The sequence below is a fragment of the Globicephala melas genome, chromosome 8, assembly GCF_963455315.2.
Source record: "Globicephala melas chromosome 8, mGloMel1.2, whole genome shotgun sequence".
Taxonomy (NCBI): domain Eukaryota; kingdom Metazoa; phylum Chordata; class Mammalia; order Artiodactyla; family Delphinidae; genus Globicephala; species Globicephala melas.
In genome coordinates this window covers 78,646,120-78,670,145 of record NC_083321.1, presented here as the reverse complement: position 1 = coordinate 78,670,145, position 24,026 = coordinate 78,646,120, and the positions used below count along the sequence as shown (strand labels likewise).

The window sequence follows — 24,026 nt, the reverse complement described above, 5'->3', positions numbered from 1 at the left end:
GTAATATCAAACAGCAAAAGCTCTCTCAGAGATCTCCATCTCAACGCGAAGGCCCAGCTCCACTAAACAACCAGCAAGCTACAGCACCCTATGCCAAACAACTAGCAAGAGAGGAACACAACCCCACGTGTTACCAGAGAGGCAGCCTAAAATCATAATAAGGTTACAGACAACCCAAAACACACCAAAAGACGTGGTCCTGCCCACCAGAAAGACAAGATCCAGCCTCATCCACCAGAACACAGGCACCAGTCCCCTCCCCCAGGAAACCTACACAACCCACTGAACCAACCTTACCCACTGGAGGCAGACACCAAAAACAACAGGAACTACGAACCTGCAGCCTGCAAAAAGGGGACCCCAAACACAGTAAGTTAAGAAAATGAGAAGACAGAGAAATACACAACAGATGAAGGAGCAATGTAAAAACCCACCAGACCAAACAAATGAAGAGGAAATAGGCAGTCTAACTGAAAAAGAATTCAGAGTAATGATAGTAAAGATGATCCAAAATCCTGGAAATAGAATGGAGAAAATACAAGAAACATTTAACAAGGACCTAGAAGAACTAAAGAGCAAACAAACAATGATGAACAACACAAAAAATGAAATTAAAAATTCTCTAGAAGGAATCAATAGCAGAATAACTGAGGCAGAAGAACACATAAGTGACCTGAAAGTTAAAACAGTGGAAATCACTGTTGCATAGCAGAATAAAGAAAAAAGAATGAAAAGAATTGAAGACAGTCTCATAGACCTCTGGGACAACATTAAATGCACCAACATTTGAATTATAGGGGTCCCAGAAGAAGAAGAGAAAAAGAGAGGGACTGAGAAAATATTTGAAGAGACTATAGTTGAAAACTTCCCTAATATGGGAAAGGAAATAGTCAATCAAGTCCAGGAAGTGCAGAGAGTCCCATACAGGATAAATCCAAGGAAAAATACTCCATGACACATATTAATCAAACTATTAAAAATGAAATACAAATAAAAAATATTAAAAGCAGCAAGGGAAAAGCAACAAATAACATACAAGGGAATCCCCATAAGGTTAACAGCTGATCTTTCAGCAGAAACTCTGCAAACCAGAAGGGAGTGGGAGGACATATTTAAAGTGATGAGAGAAAAACCTACAACCAAGATTACTCTACCCAGAAAGGATATCATTCAGATTCGATGGAGAAATTAAACCTTTACAGACAAGCAAAAGCTAAGAGCATTTAGCACCATCAAACCAGTTTAACAACAAATCCTAAAGGAACTTCTCTAGGCAGGAAACACAAGAGAAGGAAAGACCTACAATAACCCAAAACAATTAATAAAATGGTAATACGAACACATATATTGATAACTACATTAAATGTAAATGGATTAAGTGCTCCAACCAAAACACATAGACACCTGAATGGGTACAAAAACAAGACCTATATATATGCAGTCTACAACAGACCCACTTCAGACCTAGAGACACATACAAACTGAAAGTGAGGGGATGGAAAAAGATATTCCATGCAAATACAAATCAGAAGGAAGATGGAGTAGCAATTCTCGTATCAGACAAAATAGACTTTAAAATAAAGACTATTACAAGAGACAAAGAAGGACACTACATAATGATCAAGGGATCAATCCAAGAAGAAGATATAACAATTGTAAATATTTATGCACCCCACATAGGAGCACCTCAATACTTAAGGCGAATACTAACAGCCATAAACAGGGAAATCGATAGTAACACAATCATAGTAGGGAACTTTAACATCCCACTTTCACCAATGGATAGATCATCCAAAATGAAAATAAAAAAGGAAACACAAACATTAAATGATAACTTAAACAAGATGGACTTAATTTATATTTAAAGGACATTCCATCCAAAAACAACAGAATACTCTTTCTTCTCAAGTGCTAATGGAATATTCTCCAGGATAGATCATACCATGGGTCACAAATCAAGCCTTGGTAAATTTAAGAAAATTGAAATCGTATCAAGTATCTTTTCCAACCACAATGCTATGAAACTAGATATCAACTACAGGAAAAAATCTGTGAAAAATACAAACACATGAAGGCTAAACAATACACTACTAAATAACCAAGAGATCATTGAATAAATCAAAGGAAAAAACCTAGAAACAAGTGACAATGAAAACACTATGACCCAAAACCTAGGGGATGCAGCAAAAGCAGTTCTAAGAGGGAGGTTTATAGCAATATAATCCTACCTCAAGAAACAAGAAATATCTCAAATAAACAACCTAAAGTTACACCTTAAGCAATTAGAGAAAGAAGAACAAAAAAATCCCAAAGTTAACAGAAGGAAAGAAATCATAAATATCAGATTAGAAATAAATGATAAAGAAATGGAGAAAAAAATAGCTAAGATCAATAAAACTAAAAGCTGGTTCTTTGAGAAGATAAACAAAATTGATAAACCATTAGCCAGACTCATCAAGAATAAAAGGGAGAAGACTCAAATCAACAGAATTAGAAATGAAAAAGCAGAAGTAACAACTGACACTGCAGAAAAACAGAGGATCATAAGAGATTACTACAAGCAACTACATGCCAATGATATGGACAACTTGGAAGAAATGAACAAATTCTTAGAAAAGCACAACCTCCCGAGACTGAACCAGGAAGAAACAGAAAATATAAACAGGCCAATCACAAGCACTGAAATTGAAACTGTGATTAAAAATCTTCCAACAGGGCTTCCCTGGTGGCACAGTGTTGAGAGTCCGCCTATCGATGCAGGGGACATGGGTTCGTGCCCTGGTCCGGGAAGATCCCATATGCCGCAGAGCGGCAGGGCCCATGAGCCATGGCCGCTAAGCCTGCACGTCCAGAGCCTGTGCTCTGCAACGGGAGAGGCCACAACAGTGAGAGGCCCGCGTACCGCAAAAAAAAAAAAAAATCTTCCAACAAACAAAAGCTCAGGACCCGATGGATTCACAGGCAAATTCTATTAAACATTTAGAGAAGAGCTAACACCTATCCTTCTGAACCTCTTCCAAAATATAGTAGAGGGAGGAACTCTCCTAAACTCATCGTACGAGGCCACCATCACCCTGATAACAAAACCAAAGATGTCACCAAAAAAGAAAATTAGACCAATATCACTGATAAACATAAATGCAAAAATCCTCAACAAAATACTAGCAAACAGAATCCAGCAGCACATTAAAAGGATCATACACCCTGATCAAGTGGGGTTTATTCCAGTAATGCAAGGATTCTTCAATACACGCAAATCAATCAATGTGGTAAAGCATATTAACGAATTGAAGGAGAAAACCATATGATCATCTCAATAGATGCAGAAAAAGCTTTCGACATAATTCAACACCCACTTATAAAAACTCTACAGAACATAGGTATAGAGGGAACTTACCTCAACGTAATAAAGTCCATATATGACAAACCCACAGCCAACATCATTCTCAATGGTGAAAAACTGAAACCATTTCCACTAAGATCAGGAACAAGACAAGGTTGCCCACTCTCACCACTCTTATTCAACATAGTTTTGGAAGTTTTAGCCACAGCAATCAGACAAGAAAAAGAAATAAAACGAATTCAAATCGGAAAAGAAGAAATAAAACTGTCACTGTTTGCAGATGACATACTATTCATAGAGAATCGCAATGATGCTACCAGAAAACTACTAGAGCTAATCAATGAATTTGGTAAAGTAGCAGGATACAAAATTAATTCACAGAAATCTCCTGCATTCCTATACACTAATGATGAAAAATCTGAAAGAGAAATTAAGGAAATACTCCCATTTACCATTGCAACAAAAAGAATAAAATACCTAGGAATAAACCTACCTAAGGAGACAAAAGACCTGTATGCAGAAAACTCTAAGACACTGATGAAAGAAATTAAAGATGATGGAAACAGATGGAGAGATATACCATGTGCTTGGATTGGAAGAATCAACTTTGTGAAAATGACTATACCACCCAAAGCAATCTACAGATTCAGTGCAACCCCTATCAAACTACCAATGGCATTTTTCACAGAACTAGAACAAAAAATTTCACAATTTTTATGGAAACATGAAAGACCCCGAATAGCCAAAGCAATCTTGAGAAAGAAAACTGGAGGTGGAGGAATCAGGCTCCCTGACTTCAGACTATACTACAAAGCCACAGTAATGAAGACAAAATGGTATTGCCACAAAAACAGAAATATAGATCAATGGAACAGGATAGAAAGCCCAGAGATCAACCCACGCACATATGGTCACCTTATTTTTGGTAAAGGAGGCAAGAATATAAAATGGTGGAAAGTCTACAAGGAGAACTACAATACGACCCAGCAATCCCACTACTGGGCATATACCCTGAGAAAACCATAATTCAAAAAGAGACATGTACCACAATGTTCATTGCAGCACTATTTACAATATACAGGACATGTAAGCAACCTAAGTGTCCATCAACAGATGAATGGATACAGAAGATGTGGCACATATATACAATGGAATATTCCTCAGGCATAAAAAGAAATGAAACTGAGTTATTTGTAATGAGGTAGATGGACATAGATACTGTCATACGGAGTGAAGTAAGTCAGAAAGAGAAAAACAAATACCGTATGCTAACATACATATATGGAATCTAAAAAAAATGGTTCTGAAGAACCTAGGGGCAGGACAGGAATAAAGACACAGACAGAGAATGGACTTGAGGACACAGGGAGGGAGAAGAGTAAGCTGGGACGAAGTGATAGAGTGGCATGGACATATATACACTACCAAATGTAAAACAGATAGCTAGTGGGAAGCAGTCACATAGCACAGGAAGATCAGCTCGGTGCTTTGTGTCCACCTACCTAGAGGGGTGGGATAGGAAGTGTGGGAGGGAGCCGCAAGTAGGAGGAGATATGGGGATATATGTTTATGTATAGCTGATTCACTTTGTTATACAGCAGAAACTAACTCACCAGTGTAAAGCAATTATACTCCAATAAAGATGTTAAAAAAAAAAAAGATTAATTCACATCATGGCCATTAATATCTAGATAATTTATCCTAAGCCAGGGCTGAAATTTAATGGATATGTTTTCCTTTTCATTTTGTTAACAAATACATTATCTTACACATTTCCTGTGTTTTAAACAATGCCTCTTTATGACCTCTCTTTCAAACAAACCTGCGCATTCCATCTCTTGTGTTCTCTGTCAAGCTGATTAATCAAGACTTCTGCAGCTTTAATTGTTTCTTGTGCTTTGCTTACTTCAGCTTCAAGTTTGGCAGCTTCTGAAGTCCTGCTCTGAAATCTATGAAAACATTAAAGTTTAATTAAAGACAACTGGATTTAAGATAGATTTAATTAAATTATGCTTATATAGTAAAGTGAACTTTTATACAATAATTTAATTAACTATAATATTGATAATATTTGCATATAAAATATCATTAATGTAAGAGACACAATACCAACACATACATTTAAAGGGGAACATTCTCACAGGGCCTTAATGTCCTACTACATTATGTATAAACTTATGAATATGACATTCAAAGGCCCAGTCATAATATTGATCTATCTTTTCAGTTTTATTTCATTTTACTCAGTTCAGTAAAACTATATGTCAACATCTGAAGAATTTTATATTCTCAGAAAATGCCCTATCTTTTATCTGCTGTGCCCTTCAACAGGATGTTCCGTTTGCCTAGAATACTCTCCACCTCCTTCCTTATCCCTATCTCATTCCTCACTCTAACTCCCTTAAATATATACCTATCAAAAATATAAATAAAATCTTAAAACTCACCTGATATATTCAGCCCATCAGATATGTTCTCTCCCTATGTGCCCATTTGCTAAAGTTTAAAACTTTTAAATTATTTTCCTTAAAAATACTTGTACATATATATTATTTTATTAAATATAATAGTAATATTCCTATTACTTAGTCCTTTGACAAATATGTAAGTGCCTTCAAAATGCTCAGGATTCTGCCAATTCTCAGAATAGTTGAAAGTAAGTATTACAATTCTCATTTTATATATATGGAGACTTAAATCCAAACAGATTATTGCACAGGTCTCCCCAACAGTAAGCAGAGGATCTAAAATTCATATATAGCTGTGTCTGATATTAAATTCCAGGCATTTTACAGTACTTTTATTGCCTCTCTAAGTGCTCTATTCCTCCCTTCCCTAGACATAAGACTCTAGGAGTCACTTGTTCAAAATGGTAGCCACATAAATAAAATTAAAAATTCAATTCCTCAGTCACATTATCCACAAGGTCCTCAGTAATATTATTCAGAAGGTTTTCATAATAATCCTTCCAAAATACTGGTAGTATAGTGTAGTGACTAAGAAAAGGAACTTTATGGAGTCAGACAAATACAAGATCTAATGCTTGCTTAGTCATTTACTAACTGCTTAACTTAGGCAAATAAATTTTTCCAATCTTTAGCTTCCTAGTCTGCAAAATGTAAGAATATCCACCTCTCAGTGTTGTTTTAAGTATTAAAAATGATGAATACGTAAAGTGACTAGGACAACACCTGACACATGCAAATGACTAACAAATGGAGTCAAACATTGGTATCATAAGCTAACAACTCAATAAATATTTGACAATTATCTGAGTATTATTAAGCACTGATTCTGAGCATGTAACACTGAAAATAATATATTATTTTCCTTATACTTCTCTAATTATACCAGGAAGGAAATTATGTGATTTCATTTCTGTATGTCTAACATAAAAAACATTCAGGAATATGAAAAACATTGAATTTATGGGTTTGAAGATTTTTTTGTTTATTCTCTATAAATAAACATATATAAATGTAAAAGAGATAACTGTTTTCTAACGCTGTAGAGAAAAAAAAATTCAGTTTTCAGTCTGATGAATTTTTTCTTGGTGCAATAATTTGTATTTCTTTCATAAGAAAGAAAAGGATACATAACACACCACTTAAAGAAAAAATATGTTTATAGAAAAGTTTTACTCTCATAAAACTGAAAGCAAGTGATAACATATGCTATATTTAATGACACATTCTCCAGTTTCCAATCTTCACAATTCTTAAAGGGAAATGCTTCCACATTTATAATAATTCCCATACCAATATTTTCTAGCCTATATTAAAAAGCAATCACAGGAACACAGAGGTACATGCAAGGTTTTAAGATTAATCACATTCATAAATGCTTCTTAAATTTGAGAATAATATTTGCATGAAGGAATATTTTTTAATACCAAAAAGGGCAAAGTTAAAAAGACAAAAATTTTTTAACATGACCATATACCTCTGGAAATATTATGGAATAGGTGGTCCTATAGCATCATCTGAAATAAAGGAGTCTAAAATCTTGAAGTCAAAATTATAAAGACATGGGAATACCAAATGTAAACACTCCCAGCATTAACACATTACATTCAATTCTTCCTGCTCAATTTTCCAATGCTTGGGAATACAGAAACTTAAAATATTTTTGTTCTTATTAAATGTTTTTAAAAAGGAAGACATTCTATATTATTTTACATCCTTCCCCCTTTTAGAGATACCAAAAAATTAAGACAGTGATTATAACTAAGATTTTCAAAATTTAAGTATTAGTTGAGGTATGTTTTCAAATATTCAAAATACATTTCAAAACTTAACTTACTTTTCTTTGAGTTCTGACACTGTTTGACCAACAGAATTAAGAAGCTCCTCTAGTTTCCTTTTTCTGTCTTCAGTTTTCCGCAAATTTCTAAAATATAATTCAATTTTATAAGTCATTCTACTTTAGTTATCAACAAAAAGCCACAACAGCACCTTAAAATGTAATTGTGCAGTAAATAAATGACAATGAAAACTATCAATAATTCAGTAGTTATAATACCTTCACCTAGAATTTGATTTGAAAAGCCATGCTATAATTAAGTGTATTCTCTGACCTAACCATACCACTTCCAGGAATCTATATTTTAAAACACTTGTGCCCATAGATTTCTAGATAAAAATGGAAGACTAAAAGTATTCACTTATCTTCTATCCCTTCTAAAATCCTACTAAAATGAAACCAAGGGAATAAATTAAAACATACACGCACAAGAATAAAGACGAAGAAAGAGAAAAGTACTACGAAGGAGTAATTTTAATAAAATTTTGAAAGGTGATAACTGACATACCAAAATACAAAAGGGCAAAAGTTAAATGACTGCAGGAAGATAGGTGAAAAGAAGTATTCAAAAATGTTCAGGAAATGTAGACAACAGGTACCTCTGAAGAAAATAATAGAGCTAAATACAGAAGATTGTTTAATAATTGATAATACAACATTTGACCTCAGAATCCCTCCTGCATTGAGAGCAGACTATCCTCTACATACATCCCTGAAAGTCAAACCTTATGCCCCTTACCCATCCCCAACCACCCCTACTTAATCCCTAGGCAGAAGATATTAGGATTCTTCTAGAGAAATGACTGGCTTACCCCTCTCAAAAATACCCACAAATATTGAGAAGTTGTCATCAAATGGCCAGTCCACACTGCCATGCACTGCTGGGCATTTGTGCATTGCACAAATCAACTTGAGTTTTTGTCTAAACACGGATTGCAAGGTCTCATTCCCCAGCATATCTGATTCAATAAGCCTTGATGGAGATCAAAAATTTGCTCTTTTAACAATTTCCCAGGTAACATTGATGCTGCTGGTTCAGGGACCACATTTTGAGAACTACTATAATAGAATAAGGCCTTCAAAATCATGAGATTAATCTATTTCTAGTCTAGTATTTTAAACCCAGCCCAATTATGATCACATATAATAGTATAATACAGATAATTTTAGACATGCAAATCTCAAAATATTTTTCATCCCATATAATCTTGCTTAAGAAGCTACTATGGAGGATGTGTTCCAGAAAAATGAGGGACTAACTAAGAAAGAGAAAGACAAAGACCCAAAATAAGAGAATATGATCAGAAAAGAGACAAATATAACCCCAGAATAATGGTGAAAAGCAATCTCAAGATAACTTAAGCTGTAGACTGCAGGCCTGGGGAAGAATTAACTCACCTTGAAACAGGAGGACAAAAGGCTCTAAGTAGGAGAGTACTAAGAAAAAATTAAATAGAACACATAGATTCCAAATACGTTTTAGGGTCTGACAAAAAGACTATGGATAAATATGTGATACATAAACAGAAAAAAATAATCAATTGAAAAAATAAGGCAATTATTAAGCATAACAAAAGGTATACAAGAAAAGAAATATACTCATAAAACATGATATATCCAAGCTGTAAAAAATATTTATATAATCAAAATATATAATCATATTTAATATGATTTAACACAAACATTTCATGTAATTATACTGAAAAAAATAAGAAACTTAGGCAGCTAAAAATATCCTTGTGTAGAGTAAGAAGTAATAGATAATTTCAAAAGGTGAATGATCATGAACATAACATATCTCTTAGTCTGCATTTAGAACAAATGAGATAAAATATAATACTAACTTAGTAACAATAGCAAATTAAAGTTTAAGCCCCAAAAGTAAATCGTTAAATTTTCCCCACACCTGCCAGATAATGTTTTGGAAATAATATACTAAAAGTTTCCTAAAACTTAGAGAAAAAAATATAAAAGCTCTAAATTTCTAAAACCTACTTTTTGTACTTTGACAGTATTCCTTCACAAAATTTTGGCTCTTTCTAAAGGAACTTCTACCAACTTATCTTTCCAACAAAACAGAGGAGGAAAAAAGTGAGTTGATTCTGCTATACATATTTTAATTGCTTTTTCTTTTTTTGTTCTGTTTAACTTTTTTTTTTCTTTAATGATGTATAGTTAATTCACAATACTGTGTTAGTTTCAGGTGTACAGCATAGTGATCCAGTTTTTTTTTTTGCAGATTATATTCCATTGTAGATTATAAGATATTGAATAAAATTCCCTGTGCTATATAGTAAAACCTTGTTGCTTATCTATTTTATGTATAATAGTCTATGTCTTTTAAGAATATATGCCTAACCTATCCCTCACTCTCTCTCTCCTTTCGTAACCATAAATTTGTATTATATGTCTGTAAGTCTGCTTCTATTTTGTATATAGATTCATTTTGTGTATCTTCTTTATCCATTCATCTGTCGATGGACATTTAGGTGGCTTCCATGTTTTGGCTATTGTAAACAGTGCTGCAATGAACTCTGAGGTGCATGTATCTTTTCAAATTCTGGTTTTCTCCAGATATATGCCCAGGAGTGGGATTGCAAGATCATATGGTAGCTCTACTTTTAGTTTTTTAAGGAACCTCCATACTGTTTTCCATAGTGGCTGCACCAGTTTACATTCCCACCAACAGTGTAGGAGGGTTCCCTTTCTCCACACCCTCTCCGGCATTTATTATTTGTGGACTTTTTGATGATATCCATTCTGACTTGTGTGAGGTGATACCTCATTGGGGTTTTGATTTGCATTTCTCTAATAATAAATGATGATGAGCATCTTTTCATATGCCTGTTGGCCATTTGTATGTCATCTTTGGAGAAATGTCTATTTAGGCCTTCTGCCCATTTTTTTATTGGGTTGTTTAAATTTTTGTTAATGAGTTGTATGAATTGTTTGCATATTTACCCCTTGTAAGTCACACTGCTTGCAAATATTTTTTTCCCATTCTGTAGGTTTTCTTTTCATTTTGTTGATGGTTTCCTTTGCTGTGCAAAAGCTCTTCAGTTTGATTAGGTGCCATTTGTTTATTTTTGCTTTTATTTCTTTTGCCTTATGTGACTGATCCAAGAAAATATTGCTATGATTTATGTCAGAAAATGTTTTTGCCTATGTTCTCTTCTAGGAGTTTTATGTGCCATGTCTTATATTTAGGTCTTTAAACTATTTTGAGTTTATTTTTGTATATGGTGTGAGGGAGTGTTCTAATTTCATTGATTTACATGTAGCTGTCCAGCTTTCCCAACACCACTTGTTAAAGAAACTGTCTTTTCTCCATTGTATATTCTTGTCTCGTTTGTCATAGACCATGGGTGCATGGGTTTATTTCTGGGCTGTCTATTCTGTTCCATTGATCTGTATGTCTGTTTTTGTGCCAATATTACACTGTTTTGATTACTATAGCTTTGTAGTATAGTCTGAGGTCTGGAAGGGGTATGCCTCCAACTTTAGTCTTTTTCCTCAGGATTGCTTTGGCAATTCTGGGTCTTTTGGAGTTCCATATAAATTTTAGGATTATTTGTTCTAGTTCTGTGAAAAATGTCATGAGTATTTTGATAGAGATTGCATTAAATCTGTATATTACTTTGGGTAGCACAGTCATTTTAACAATATTAATTCCTCCAATCCAAGAGCATTGGATATCTTTTTGTCTCTTTGAATCATCCTCAATTTACTTTATACCAATGTTTTACAGCTTTCAGCATATACGTCTTTCACCTCCTCAGTTAAGTTTATTCCTAGGTATTTTACTTTTTTTGACACGATTTTAAACAGGATTTTTTTCTTTTTTTGCTTTCTCTTTCTGATATTTGTTAATGTAAAGAAACACAACAAATTTCCATGTATTAATCTTGTATCCTACTACCTTTCTGAACTCATTTATTAGTTCTAATAGATTTTGTGTGGAGACTTTGGGGTTCTCTTTATAGAGTATCATGTTATCTGAAGTAGTGACAGTTTTCAATCTTTCCTTCCAATTCGTAAACCTTTTACTTCTTTTTCTTGTCTGACTGCTGTAGTTAGGTCTTCCACTACAATGTTGAATAGAACTGGTGAGAGTGGATATCCTAGTCTTGTTCTTGCATTTACCGGGAAGCCTTTCAGCTTTTCACCATTGAGTATTATGTTGGCTATGGGTCTGTCATAAATGGCTTTTATTATGTTCAGATATGTTCCCTATATACCCATTTGGGTGAGAGTTTTTATCATGAATGGATATTGAACTTTGTCAAATGCTTTTTCTGCAGCTATTGAGATGATGATGTGGTTTCTGTCTTTGCTTTTGTTAATGTGGTGTATCACACTGACTGATTCACATATTTTGAACCATCCTTGTGATCCTGGAATGAACCCAACTTTATCTTGGTGTATGATCCTTTTCATGTATTGTTGGATTCAATTTGCTAATATTTTGCTGAAGACGTTTACGTCTAAATTCATCAAAGATATTGGCCTGTAAATTTCTTTTTTTGTAGTGTCTTTGTCTGGTTTTGGCATCAGGATAACAGTGGGCTCATAGATTGAATTTGGAAGTGTTCCCTCCTCTTCAATTTTTTGGAATAGTTTTAGAAGGACTGGTATGAGTTCCTCCTTGTATGTTTGGTAGAATTTCCCAGTGAAGCCATCCACTCTAGGGCTTTTGTTTGCAAGGAGGTTTTCTTTTTTTTTATTATTATTACATATTCTACTGCACTTCTAGTGATCAGTCTGTTCAAGTTATCCATTTCTTCTTGACTCAATTTTGGCAGGCTGTATGTTCCTAGAAACTTGTTCATTTCTTCTAGATTGTCTAATTTGTTAGTATAAAACTGTTCATGGTATTCTTATAATTTTTTGTATTTCTCTGGTATCAGTTGTTATTTCTCCTCTTTCATTTATTATTTTATTTATTGGAGTCATTTCTCTTTTGTTCTTGGTGAGTCTCTCTGGAGGTTTGTTGATTTACCTTTTCAAACTACCAGCTCTTGGTTTTATTGATCTTTTTTATTATTTTTTTATCTCTTATTTTATTTATTTCCCCTTGAACTTTATTATTTTGTTCCTTCTGTTAACTTTGGATTTTGTTTATCCTTCTTTCTTATTCATTTTGGTGGTAGGTTAGGTTGTTTGAGATTTTTCTTGTTACTTGAGGAAGGCCTGTATATCACTATAAATTTCCCTCTTAAAACTGTTTTGCTGCATCCCATAGATTTTGTAAGGTTGTGTTTTCATTGTCATTTGTCTCAAGGTATTTTCTGATTTATTCTTTGATTTCATTGTTGAGCCACTGTCTTTTTAGTAGCTTGTTGTTTTGTCTCCATGTGTTTGTTCTTTTCCTATTTTGCTTTCTGTAGTTTATTTCTAGTTCCATACCACTGTGGTCAGAAAAGATGCTTGAAATAATATCTAACCTCTTAAATTTGTTGAGGCTTGTTCTGTGGTCTAGTATGTTATCTATCCTAGAGAATCTTCTATGTGAGCTTGAAAGGAACATGTATTCTGTTTTTGTTTTTTGTTTTGGATGTAGTGCCCTGTAGACATCAATTAAGTCCAACTGCTCTATTGTATCATTTAGGAACATTCTTGCCGTATTGATTTTCTGTCTGGATGATCTGTCCATTGATGTCAGTGGGGTGTTAAAGACTCCTACTATTATTGTATCGTTGTCAATTTCTCCCTTTATGTCTTCTAGCATTTGTTTTATATACTTAGGTGCTCCTACAGTACAAGTGTAATATCCTCTTCTTATATTGATCACTTTATCATTATATAATGCCCTTTTTCTTTCTATATGGCTTTTGTTTTAAAGTCTATTTTGTCTGATAGGAGTATTGTTACCCCCACTTTCTTGTTGTTTCCATTTGCATGAATTCTCTTTCTCCATCGCCTTTCAGTCTATGTGTATCTTTCATCCTGATGTTAGTCTTCTGAAGGCAGCAAATTGTAGTTTCTTGGTTTTTTTCCTCCAATCTGCCACTCTGTCTTTTGATCAGAGCATTTAATCCAGTGACATTTAAAGTAATTATTGATAAGTATGTATTTACTGCCATTTTAATCCTTGCTTTCCAGTTGGTTTTGTAGTTCTTCTCTGTGCAGTTTTTTTTTCCTTTGGCAGGGGGAGGGGGTTGATGTTTTTCTTTTGTAGTATGCTTGAGTTCTTTCTTTTTGGTTTTGGTGAATCTATTGTACGTTTCTGATTTGAGGTTACCATGGAGTTCAAGTATGTTGACCCATAACTATATCTATTTGCTTTAAACTGATAGTCATTCAAGTTCGTATTTTTAAAAAATCTACATTTTTATACTCCCCTCCCCTACATTTTGTGATTTTGATATCCTATTTTATATTGTCATGCTTATCCTTTTACTGTTAATTATAGTTAAAATTACTTTCACAAATATATTATTATTTTTTAATCTATGTATTGGTTTTTAAAAGTGATCTTGAATCCTTTTATATATTTGCCTTTCCTATTCTGATTTTCCCTTTCCTACAGATTCTTGCTTCTTTTCTATTTAGAGAAGACCCTTCAATATTTCTTTTAGGGTAGGTTTAGTATTGCTGAATTCTTTTAGTTTTTGCTTCTCTGAAAAATTCTTTAGCTCTCCTTCTATTCCAAATGATAATCTTGCTAGGAACAGCATCCTAGGTTGCAGGCTTTGCCCTTCAGTACTTTGAATATATCATGCCATCCCTACTAGCCTGTAAAGTTTCTGCAGAGAAATCAGCTGATAGCCTTTTGGTGGTTCCCCTGTAACTAAATCTTTGTTTTTCTCTTGCTGCCTTTAGAATCCTCTCTTTAACTTTTGCTATTTTAATTAATATATGATTTAGTGTGGGTCTGTTTGGGTTCATCTTGTTTGGGACTCTCTGTGCTTACTGTACCTGAGTACGTTTCCTCCTTTAGGTTTGAGAAGTCTTCAGCCATATTTTCTTCAAATACATTTTCAACCCCCTTCTCTCATCTCCTTCTGAAACCCCTGTTATGCATAGGTTAGCATGTTTTATATTATCCCATAGATCTGATATGTTGATTTCATTTTTTTTTCATTTGTCTTTCTGTCTGCTGTTCTGATTGGGTGATTTCCATTATTCTATCTCCAGATCACTTATTTATTCTTTTGTCTCATTTAGTCTGCTATTCATTGCTTCTAGATTGGTTTTATCTTGGGAATTGAATTGTCTATTTTTGATTGGCTCCTCTTTATAGTTTCTAGGTCCTTGTTACAGTGATCTGTGTTTCTATCGATAATCTTTCTTAATTCAGTTAGCATTTTTATTACCTCCTTTTTGAAATCAGGGTCTAGTAGACTGCTGCATGGTCTGTTTCATTATTTGTTCTTACAGGGGATTTATCTTGTTCTTTTAATTGGAAGTAGTTCCTCTCTCTTTTCATTTTACTTAACTTTCTTTGTCTCTATGAATTTAGCAGAAACAGTTATCTGCTGTGGTCTTGAAGGGGTGTTTTTATGTGGGAACATCACTGTGTAGACTGTGTGAATCCAATATTTTTGGTGTGAGGGCTGGTTTCAGTTGGACGCCAGCCACATCATTCTTCAGGGTGTGTGGGCTATTATCCCCTTGATAGGTGGTATGGCTGGTGTTGTAGCATCTAGAGCCTGTACAAGACGTGAGGTGGGACTTTTTCTCTGCTCCATGGCTGTCAATGCCCTGTCAGAGGTGAGGTCTGCTCCCCAGTTGTTGGAGTAGAAGCCCTGATGGTCAGGCTCAATCAGTTTCCACTGTCCATGAGTTCAAGCCCTGCCCAAAAGGAGGTGATTGCTAAAGCAAGTAAGGCCCATGCAGTCACAGAGGACCTATGCATCACCTGTGTAGGCATTCACGTTTCTGCTCAGAAGCAGCCCAAGGTTGAATCCCTTTCTCTGCTGTGTTCATCTGAGATCTAGTGCAAGGCTATGGTCTGAAGTAGGCTGGGGCTGAGGGCTGGGGCATTGTGGCTGCAGGAATTGAAGTGACTGCACTGCCACCAGAGATCTGGGCTGCCTCTGTGGCAGTGTTCTCACAGGACCTGTCTGCCCCAGATCTACTGCTAAGTTGTGGCATGGAGTGAGTGGAGCCAGAGCCAGGGTGCTCTCACTGGGAGACGAAAGGCTCTGTACTCCTGAGCATGCTGATGACAACTGCTACCGTCCCACCTGGACCACATCCCAGTCCCTCGGGCTGTGTCTCTCTCAAGGTCTGTCTGCCTGAGCTTCAGTGCTTAGTCACTGGGCATTTCTGTGGCACTGTTCATGTGCACACTGACAATGGCCTCCATGACTCCACCGGATCATACCCCAGCCTCCAGAGTCTGTCTCTCCATAGCTAGACCAAGTCTGTGTGCAAATCTTGCATCAGGGATGGAGTGAGTGGGCCTGGGTTGTTTGCCCGTTCGGATTGGGAAGTGGTAAGGCAGCACCCACTAATGCAAAACTCTCTCGACCCTGCTTGTTAGCAAGCCAGCATGCGAGCACTCCTCACAAGTAGAGTCTAGGCTTTTCCAGCCCTTCTGTCTGTCTCAGTAGATTTCCCAGCAGGCGAGGGGGACTGTCTCTTCCACGCAGGAGCCCAGTACTGGTATGCCCAGTGTGTGGCTCAACCTCCTCGCTCTTCAAGTCAAGGGTCCACCCATATAGAACTTTTCTTTCTTACAGATCCTTCCTAGGGGCTCAGTTCCTGACCAAATGCCTTTTTTTCTGTCCTACCCAATTATGTACAGATCTTTCTTGCAGCTTTAATTGTACAGTTCTTCTGCCAGTTTCTAGTCAGTTTCCCATGATAATTGTTCCACATGTAGATGTATTTTTGATGTGTTTGTGAGGTGAGGTGAGCTCCACATCCTCCACTCCATCATCTTGATCTACATTCTTAATTTGTATTTAAATGACTCAGTGTTGTCTGCTGCCTTTTTAGATACAGACAAGAAACAAATCCTAATAATATAACTAGGTCATTAGATTGATGAAAATAAAGGCTAGAACTATTTATATTTTATGTTTCACTTACGATTCTAATCCTGCCTGTTCAGTTTCCAAAGGCTGAATTCGTTCCAAGACATGGGAGTACTGGACATTGGCTTTAACCCAGGCAGCTAAAGGAGCAGCTGCGGTACTGGCACGCTTGGCATTCTGAAAAATACATCAGAAATTATTCTGCATCTTAACTTAATTTCAAATAAAGGCAAAGTTAATTCTAGTGTATTTTCTTTAAGCATTTGTTTAATAACTTATCCCGAATAATGAAGTTTTTGGTTTATAGCAAAAATAAAGTGAATTGCTATTTTGATTAAGTGAAAAATACATACACTATTTTTTCTTAAGAATAAATCATTTTGAACCACATACAATCTTTAATATAATGACATTTCATTGACATAAGTAATTATCAGCCACGTTTAAAATGAATACATGTGCCGTCCACAACGATGTTCAAGCACCAATTCTTTCTCTTCAATATACAAGATAGATCTTTACTAGATAAAAGCAATTTTCAAACAATTGCTATTGGTGTCAAAGAAGAAGTACATGACATTTTGAATAAAGGATATAAAAAAGACCAGAATCATGGAATTTAAACTGTTTGCTGAAATTAGATATAAGTATTCCAAGAGAGATATCTGTTATTATATGACAAGTATACTAGAAGAAATAAAAGCATACAGGCAAGTTGGAAGTTATGACTAGTTAGGAACTTACCACTGACAGCAGATCATAAGATTCAAAAACCACTTAAGACAATAAACCTTCCCCCAACCCTCTAGATTCTACAATAGTTTACCTAATTCTTCTGGTAAATGCTTCCCAGCTATAATACTTACAACTTATTATAATGAACTTTTAGTTTTTAGGTAAACTAAACAATCAATAATGATAAATCATCATATTTTGACAAGGTGAATATTATATAGTATGGAAAGGGAATTTATGGCACAACTGTTAAAAATTACCTTTGGATCAAAAGATCCTTTATTTTTAAAAAGAAGTTCTTCAACACTCTCTCTTATTTCCTTTGTAATATTTCGTGCATCAAAGGTTGCTATGTCTTCTCTCACACCTCTCTTTGCAAGGAAACTGAAATTAAAGCATAGTACTTCAAATAAGGCTAAATAAAGTTTGCTATTTTTAACAAAAATATCAATTTAACAAAGTGGTGTATACAATACTTTTAATCTATTAGTTAACCAAAAATAGGGTACTTTTAAAGTACTTAAGCTTCTAAAGTACCATTCGTCATTTTTTATAGACGAGGATCTCCAGAAAGATGCACAACAGTTTTTCTAATGTTCTGTGAATACACTGAAGCAATAAAATGAAGGAATTATAATCTTGAACTCTACCCAAATCCCTTTTTGTGAACCCCTGGGTACTAATACATTCTAGGATATGCAAGAAAATATTCTGACTCCTTTATAAGACAGATTTTAAAGTGCTCCCTCAATCTAAATCTTCTCTCCCATTTCAGATAGAGAAAGAACTCTACTATCAGCCTAAGTCCTAAAATGGAATTGAACAACAGCACAAACCACAATACCATTGTTATACTGTGAAACCTAAAGCTGCATAATTGCATACTGAGTTAATAATCAGCCTTTTCTCTTCCAGTTTACATCACTCTTATATAATTTATGGGGCTCTCGCCTGCTCCCTGTGTCTCTCTGTCTCTGCCAAGAATCCAAGATTCTTTTTGAGAATAGTGACTATATTTACTTCATTAGTAAATCACAGTAAACACAATGCTCTATACTGTGTGAGGACCAAATAAATATTTGTTTATTAAGATGTTCTTAAAGACTTTAAGGCATTCCTGTTTTCCTTTGACACTTTTAACAATCACTTATAGAGAAAGGAAAATATAGATCTTGATATATGATTACATAGACCATCTTGAAATATCAGGGGAAAGTGTGTAACCAGGTAGGTACTTAGATGAAATTCAGTTTGAGAAGCAATATAAGAAATATTTAAAAATACAAAAGAATGTATAATTCATTGGTGAAATAACATTTTTCACAAATTCAAAAACTTACCTTTTCATGCTCACCCAAGATGTATCAAAGATACCCATTATTCTTAAAACTCCTTCAAGAATGTCCCTGATTACATCAGGTGGCATACGCAGTGAACGAATTTCTGAAAGAGATTCTGGCTTAATGTTTCCAACTGCTAGTTTAGCTTCATTGACTAGAGGCTAGAACACGAAAAGGGCGTTTTTACTTTCAAAAAATATATATAAAAAAATCACTAACTCTTTACAAATAATGTTTTATTGTCATTTTATTAAAAATGACTCTAGTTATTAATATCCGTTCTCTTCAAATATCAAAATGCCCTGAAACACACAAAGTACAAAATGTTCAAATTGAGAAAGTAAGAGTTTCTTCTCACCATAACTACAACAGTCTAATTTGGAAAATCTAATTTGTTTTGAGACAATTTGCCATTTTCAAGAGGCTCTTTATATGCTAAGACTTGTTTGCTTATTTAATCAAGTCTCAAGAAAAAAAGCCTAAGAGTTTATCTACAAAATATTTTTTCCTCTACAGTCAAAACAACATGGTTCACACAAAACAAAGATTATTTTTAACAACCATCAGTTAATTTGCTTACTCCTCCTAGCAGATTTTCCTTCCCGCTTCTCTTTTATAAATAGTATTGAGTGAAAGCCACATTGATAATACTATTAGAAAGTGACTTATGCTTTAAACTCCTATGTAAAGTTGGTAATCAAAAATGTAAATGGCTCTTACACTGTTTCCTTTTTTTTTTTTAACTTACCTGTACTTCTTTTAATTCATCATCAATTTTGTTTTTCCTTTCTTCAATTTTAATGACTTCTTCTGCTATTCTGTGCTTTAGTCTTTCAAGTTCTGTCTTTTGTTCACTAGCATCCTACAGGAATATTTAAATAGCATTCCAATCAATTTTAATGCACTCAACATTTAAAAGCATGATACCAAAAATGTTATTTTAAAATAGCACTTTCTATTAAATGCTTTTCTAATATTAATTGGCATAAGAGTTTCTAAAATGCCTAGGAAACATGATATAAATTACTCTATGTTTACTATTAAGAAGTATGCTTTATTTATTTTTTTCTGAATAGCAAAGTAATAAATGCTTACTATTTAAAAATCAAACATGTCCGAAATGCATAATTTAGAAAATGATCATAATAATATACATTTAACACTTGCAACAACCCTGAGATAAATATTATGCTTATTTCATAAATAAGAAAACTGAAAATAGAAGTCTTCTATAATTCTAATAGTAGAATAGTAATAATTCTTAGAGACAATCTATAGTATATTAGAAGTTTGTTTCTAGACTTTATTTTAGACAAAAATTAATTGAGGGCTTCCCTGGTGGCGCAGTGGTTGAGAATCTGCCTGCTAGCGCAGGGGACACAGGTTCAAGCCCTGGCCTGGGAAGATCCCACATGCCGTGGAGCAACAGGGCCCGTGAGCCACAACTACTGAGCCTGCACGTCTGGAGCCTGTGCTCCACAACAAAAGAGGCCACGATAGTGAGAGGCCCATGCACCGTGATGAAGAGTGGCCCCCACTTGCCGCAACTAGAGAAAGCCCTTGCACAGAAATGAAGACCCAACACAGCCAAAAATAAATAAATAAATAAATAAATAAATAAATAAATAAAAAGCCAAGCATTTAAAAAAAAGAGCAGGCTTTAAAAAAAAAATTAATTGAAATCATGACACAATAATATGGCAAATATATGAACAAAAATTAGTAAAGATTCAAAGAACACTAAATGATATATTAACACATGACCTCTTTGCTCATGAATACAAAAATCAAGGGTCTCACATATATAAAAATGGATGAACATTATGAATGTTTGTGTTTGACTTATTTATTTATTATACTATAAAAAAAACCAAGGGAAAAAATTTGTCAAGAAACCTTCCAAGAATCCTAACAACAGTGATTCTCAACCATATTATAATCATTCAAGGAGTTTAAAAACTAATGCTTGGCATCCTCTCTAGACTTATTGTGGTAATCATGTCACATTATATACATATACAGAATCATTGTACACCTGAAACTAATATAGTGCTATGAGTCAATTATATCTCAATTAAATCAAAAAAAGAAGAGACCAGAGAGTTTTCTTCTCTCGCTCTCTCCCTTCCTGAACTGGAAGAAATAAATTTCTGTTGTATAAACCAACAACAAGAACAATACTAACGCCTTGTGTCCTATTGCCAATATTGACTCTTCAGGTACCTGACACGTGAGCGCAATTGGTATCTTCTATGTTCCACAAGGGTTTCTACCTGTGTATCTCTGCTACCGCTCCTCAACAGGGAAAGTTCTTTTCTCCATCTCCACAATATCAAAATCACGCTTACAGGCCCAACTCACGTGCTTCGTGTTTTATTAACCTACTTTTCCAATTGTAAGTTATATCTATTCTGAGTGACTACAGCATTTAGTGTGTTCTTTCCTTATGTCACAAACCTAGAGTTGCTAGCTTTAAAAGTTGTACGGTTTGGTTTTTAAGCTGTCTCTCCCTACCATACTTATGTATAAAATAACAAACAGAAATGTCTCCAATTTATAATTGAGCAAAATTATTAACTTATAATACAAGATGCAGAGTTATTCTTCTGGGTCTCTACTAAGTAATACAATTAGCTACAGTCTTAGAAATACCTCTTCCCAGAACAGTCCAGAGAAAAGAATAGCATAGTACTCAATGTATCTTAATAATGTTCACTAGTTTGAAGGTACATAGGCACACGGAGTGCTGAATATTTTCCTTTTGTAAATATATAGTTATCAATGATATTATTCTTTATGAAGCTTTTACTTTTTTCAAATTACTCTTTAAAGGTAAGAAATTTAAAGGTGTTCCAATCGCAGCTACAGAAGCTAGGAGAATATGGAACGATGCCTTCAATTTCCTGAAGGGAAAAAAAAGTATTTGACAGATATTCTTAACAATAAAAATGACTAGCTGCTTCAGATAAGTATTTATATTACTTTGGTTCTAAAATTCCTTGATAAAAAATTATGCTAAAATGTTACAGTATGAAAATTAAATTTATTATCTGATCTATTACTTCCAGGTCAGGCAGTCCATAAATTTATGTTGTAAACACTGAATGTGTATATAATCATCAATTATCTGCAAATGTTATTGCTTTGAAGATTTTCCATCTGCCAAGGAATTTATTTTGACATGCCAGGTGAAATCTTTTGCTTATGCCATTCAAATCAGTCCAGATAACCCTCTTGAGAAGTTCACAATAAACAAACCTCCCTTCCACGCTCAGATTTTCAATGAAGATGACCAAACATGAAAAGAAAGCTTTTTTTGTGAATAACTAAGAATTATTCTTTAACTGAGAATAAAGCAATCATGTAAGAAAAATAATAATAAAACATATTCAGAAGAAAAAAAATATTCAGGAAAAATGAAACTTCATAAAATATCCTCTGAGAGCTAGTTGGAGATACTGCAACAATGAGACAACAACAAATAAGGACACTACTGCCAAAAGGAAACATCTAGAGATTTTTTTAAATCTCCTGAGAAATAATTTAACAGAAATGAAAAACTCAATAGGAGGGTTAAAAAATAAAGTTGAAGAAATTTTGAAGAAAGTAGAGCACATAGAGAAGAAAAAAAGTGAGAAAATATAAGAAAATTAGAGAACCAGACCAGTAAGCCCAAAGCCCAAATAATAAGAAGAATTCTAAAAAGCAAGAACAGAGAAATAAAGGAAAAGGATTTATCAATAGAATAATTTAAGGAGATTTCCCAGAACTGAAGCAGATAAATTTTCAGGTAGAAAGAACCCACACTGGACACAGTGGATGAAAATAAACCTAAAGCAAAGCAAATCACCACATCTTTCAGAAAAATGGAAACAAAGATCTAAAATAGATTCCAAGAGAGAAAATAAAAAACAAGTCACCCCAAAACAGATCAGGAATTAAAATAGCTTTGAGTGTTTCAATCACAACAATGGAATCTAGGAGAAAATGGAACAATGCCTTCAAAATCCAGAATACTATTCCCAGCACACAACCAACCAACCAACCAAGGACAGAGAAGAATGTTCATATATGTGAGATCTCAAAATTTATCGCCCATGTATCCTTTCTCACCAAGCTTTTGGGGATAGGCTCCACAGAAACGAAGGCGTAAACCAAGATGGTAAAGAATGATCTCAGGACAGCAGCTGTAACCAGGCAAAAAATGAAACAAGCCAGAAGGCTCTAGGAGAGAATGCTGCAGGTGGCTGATGAAAATTAAAAAATAGCTGAGGCCTTGTGAAGTCTTCACAGAATATTTAGAACACATTTTTAAATACGCAGTTTATGGAGTCATACCACTCCCCTTCCCAACTATCAGAAGTTTGGAAAAAAGGTTACTCTTCTGAGAAACTAAGTCAAAGAAGCTCTGGATTTGTAATTACCAGGCTAAGCACTACAAAGCTAAGGGCTAGAATGAGGTCTCATACTAAAAAATAAGGGGATTACATTTCCTTGCTGATTAATGATGTTGAGCATCTATCTTTTCATGTATTTACTGGCCCCTTTATAAGTCTTTTTTCATGAAGGGCAGGTTCAAATCTTTTGCCTATTTTTAAATTGAATTGTTAGTTTTATTAGCATTGAGCTGTAATCACTTCTATACATGCTGGATACAAGTCTTTTATCAAATACACGTTTGTAAATATTTTCTCCCAGTCTGTGACTTGCCTTTCATTTTCTTTGGAATTTATTTCAAAGAGCACAGGTTTTAATTTTGATAAGATCCTATTTATCATTTATTTTCTTCTTCTATTTTGGTATCATATCTAAGAAAGCTCTGCCTCACCCAACATCAAAAAGATTTTCTCTCATATCTTCTTCTAAAGTTTTATAATTTTATGCTCTACATTTAGGTCTATGATCCATGTCAAGTTACTTTTCATATAAGTTGTAAGGTAAAGGTTTGAGGGTTTTTTTTCCTCTCTTCATGGATCTCCAAATATTCCAGTACCATTTTTTAAAAAGACCACCCTTTCCCCATTTAAACAGTATTTTTGTATACAATTAATTGACCATTTATGCATGAGTCTGTTTCTGGATGCCACAGTGTTCCGATAGTCGATATGCCTATCATTACACCAATATTACCCTACCTTGACTACTGTAGCTTTATAGTAAGTCTTTATATCATAAGCCCTCCAACTTTGTTATTTTTAAGACTTTTTTATACTATTTACTTTTACTGAGATATATACACTAGTCTGATAAACACTGAAGTTAATTTAAATAAAAGAGGCATTGGACTTCAAGTAAGGTTAATAGTCACCCACATTGAGATGG

The 24,026-nt window shown here is 34.4% G+C and overlaps 1 protein-coding gene across 1 annotated transcript in view; it reads right to left on the bottom strand.

Annotated features, from left to right (window-relative positions):
• The window catches only part of DYNC2H1 (dynein cytoplasmic 2 heavy chain 1), a 370,694-nt gene that overhangs the window by 227,566 nt on the left and 119,102 nt on the right, over positions 1–24,026 (bottom strand). Inside the window, exons 56-61 of the mRNA XM_030835708.2 lie at positions 19,453–19,566; positions 18,705–18,865; positions 17,625–17,748; positions 16,685–16,806; positions 7,646–7,732; positions 5,166–5,292 (exon numbers count right to left, since the gene is read on the bottom strand). Of these exons, the coding sequence (XP_030691568.2) occupies positions 5,166–5,292; positions 7,646–7,732; positions 16,685–16,806; positions 17,625–17,748; positions 18,705–18,865; positions 19,453–19,566 (735 nt within the window). The remainder of the gene's footprint in view (positions 1–5,165; positions 5,293–7,645; positions 7,733–16,684; positions 16,807–17,624; positions 17,749–18,704; positions 18,866–19,452; positions 19,567–24,026) is intronic.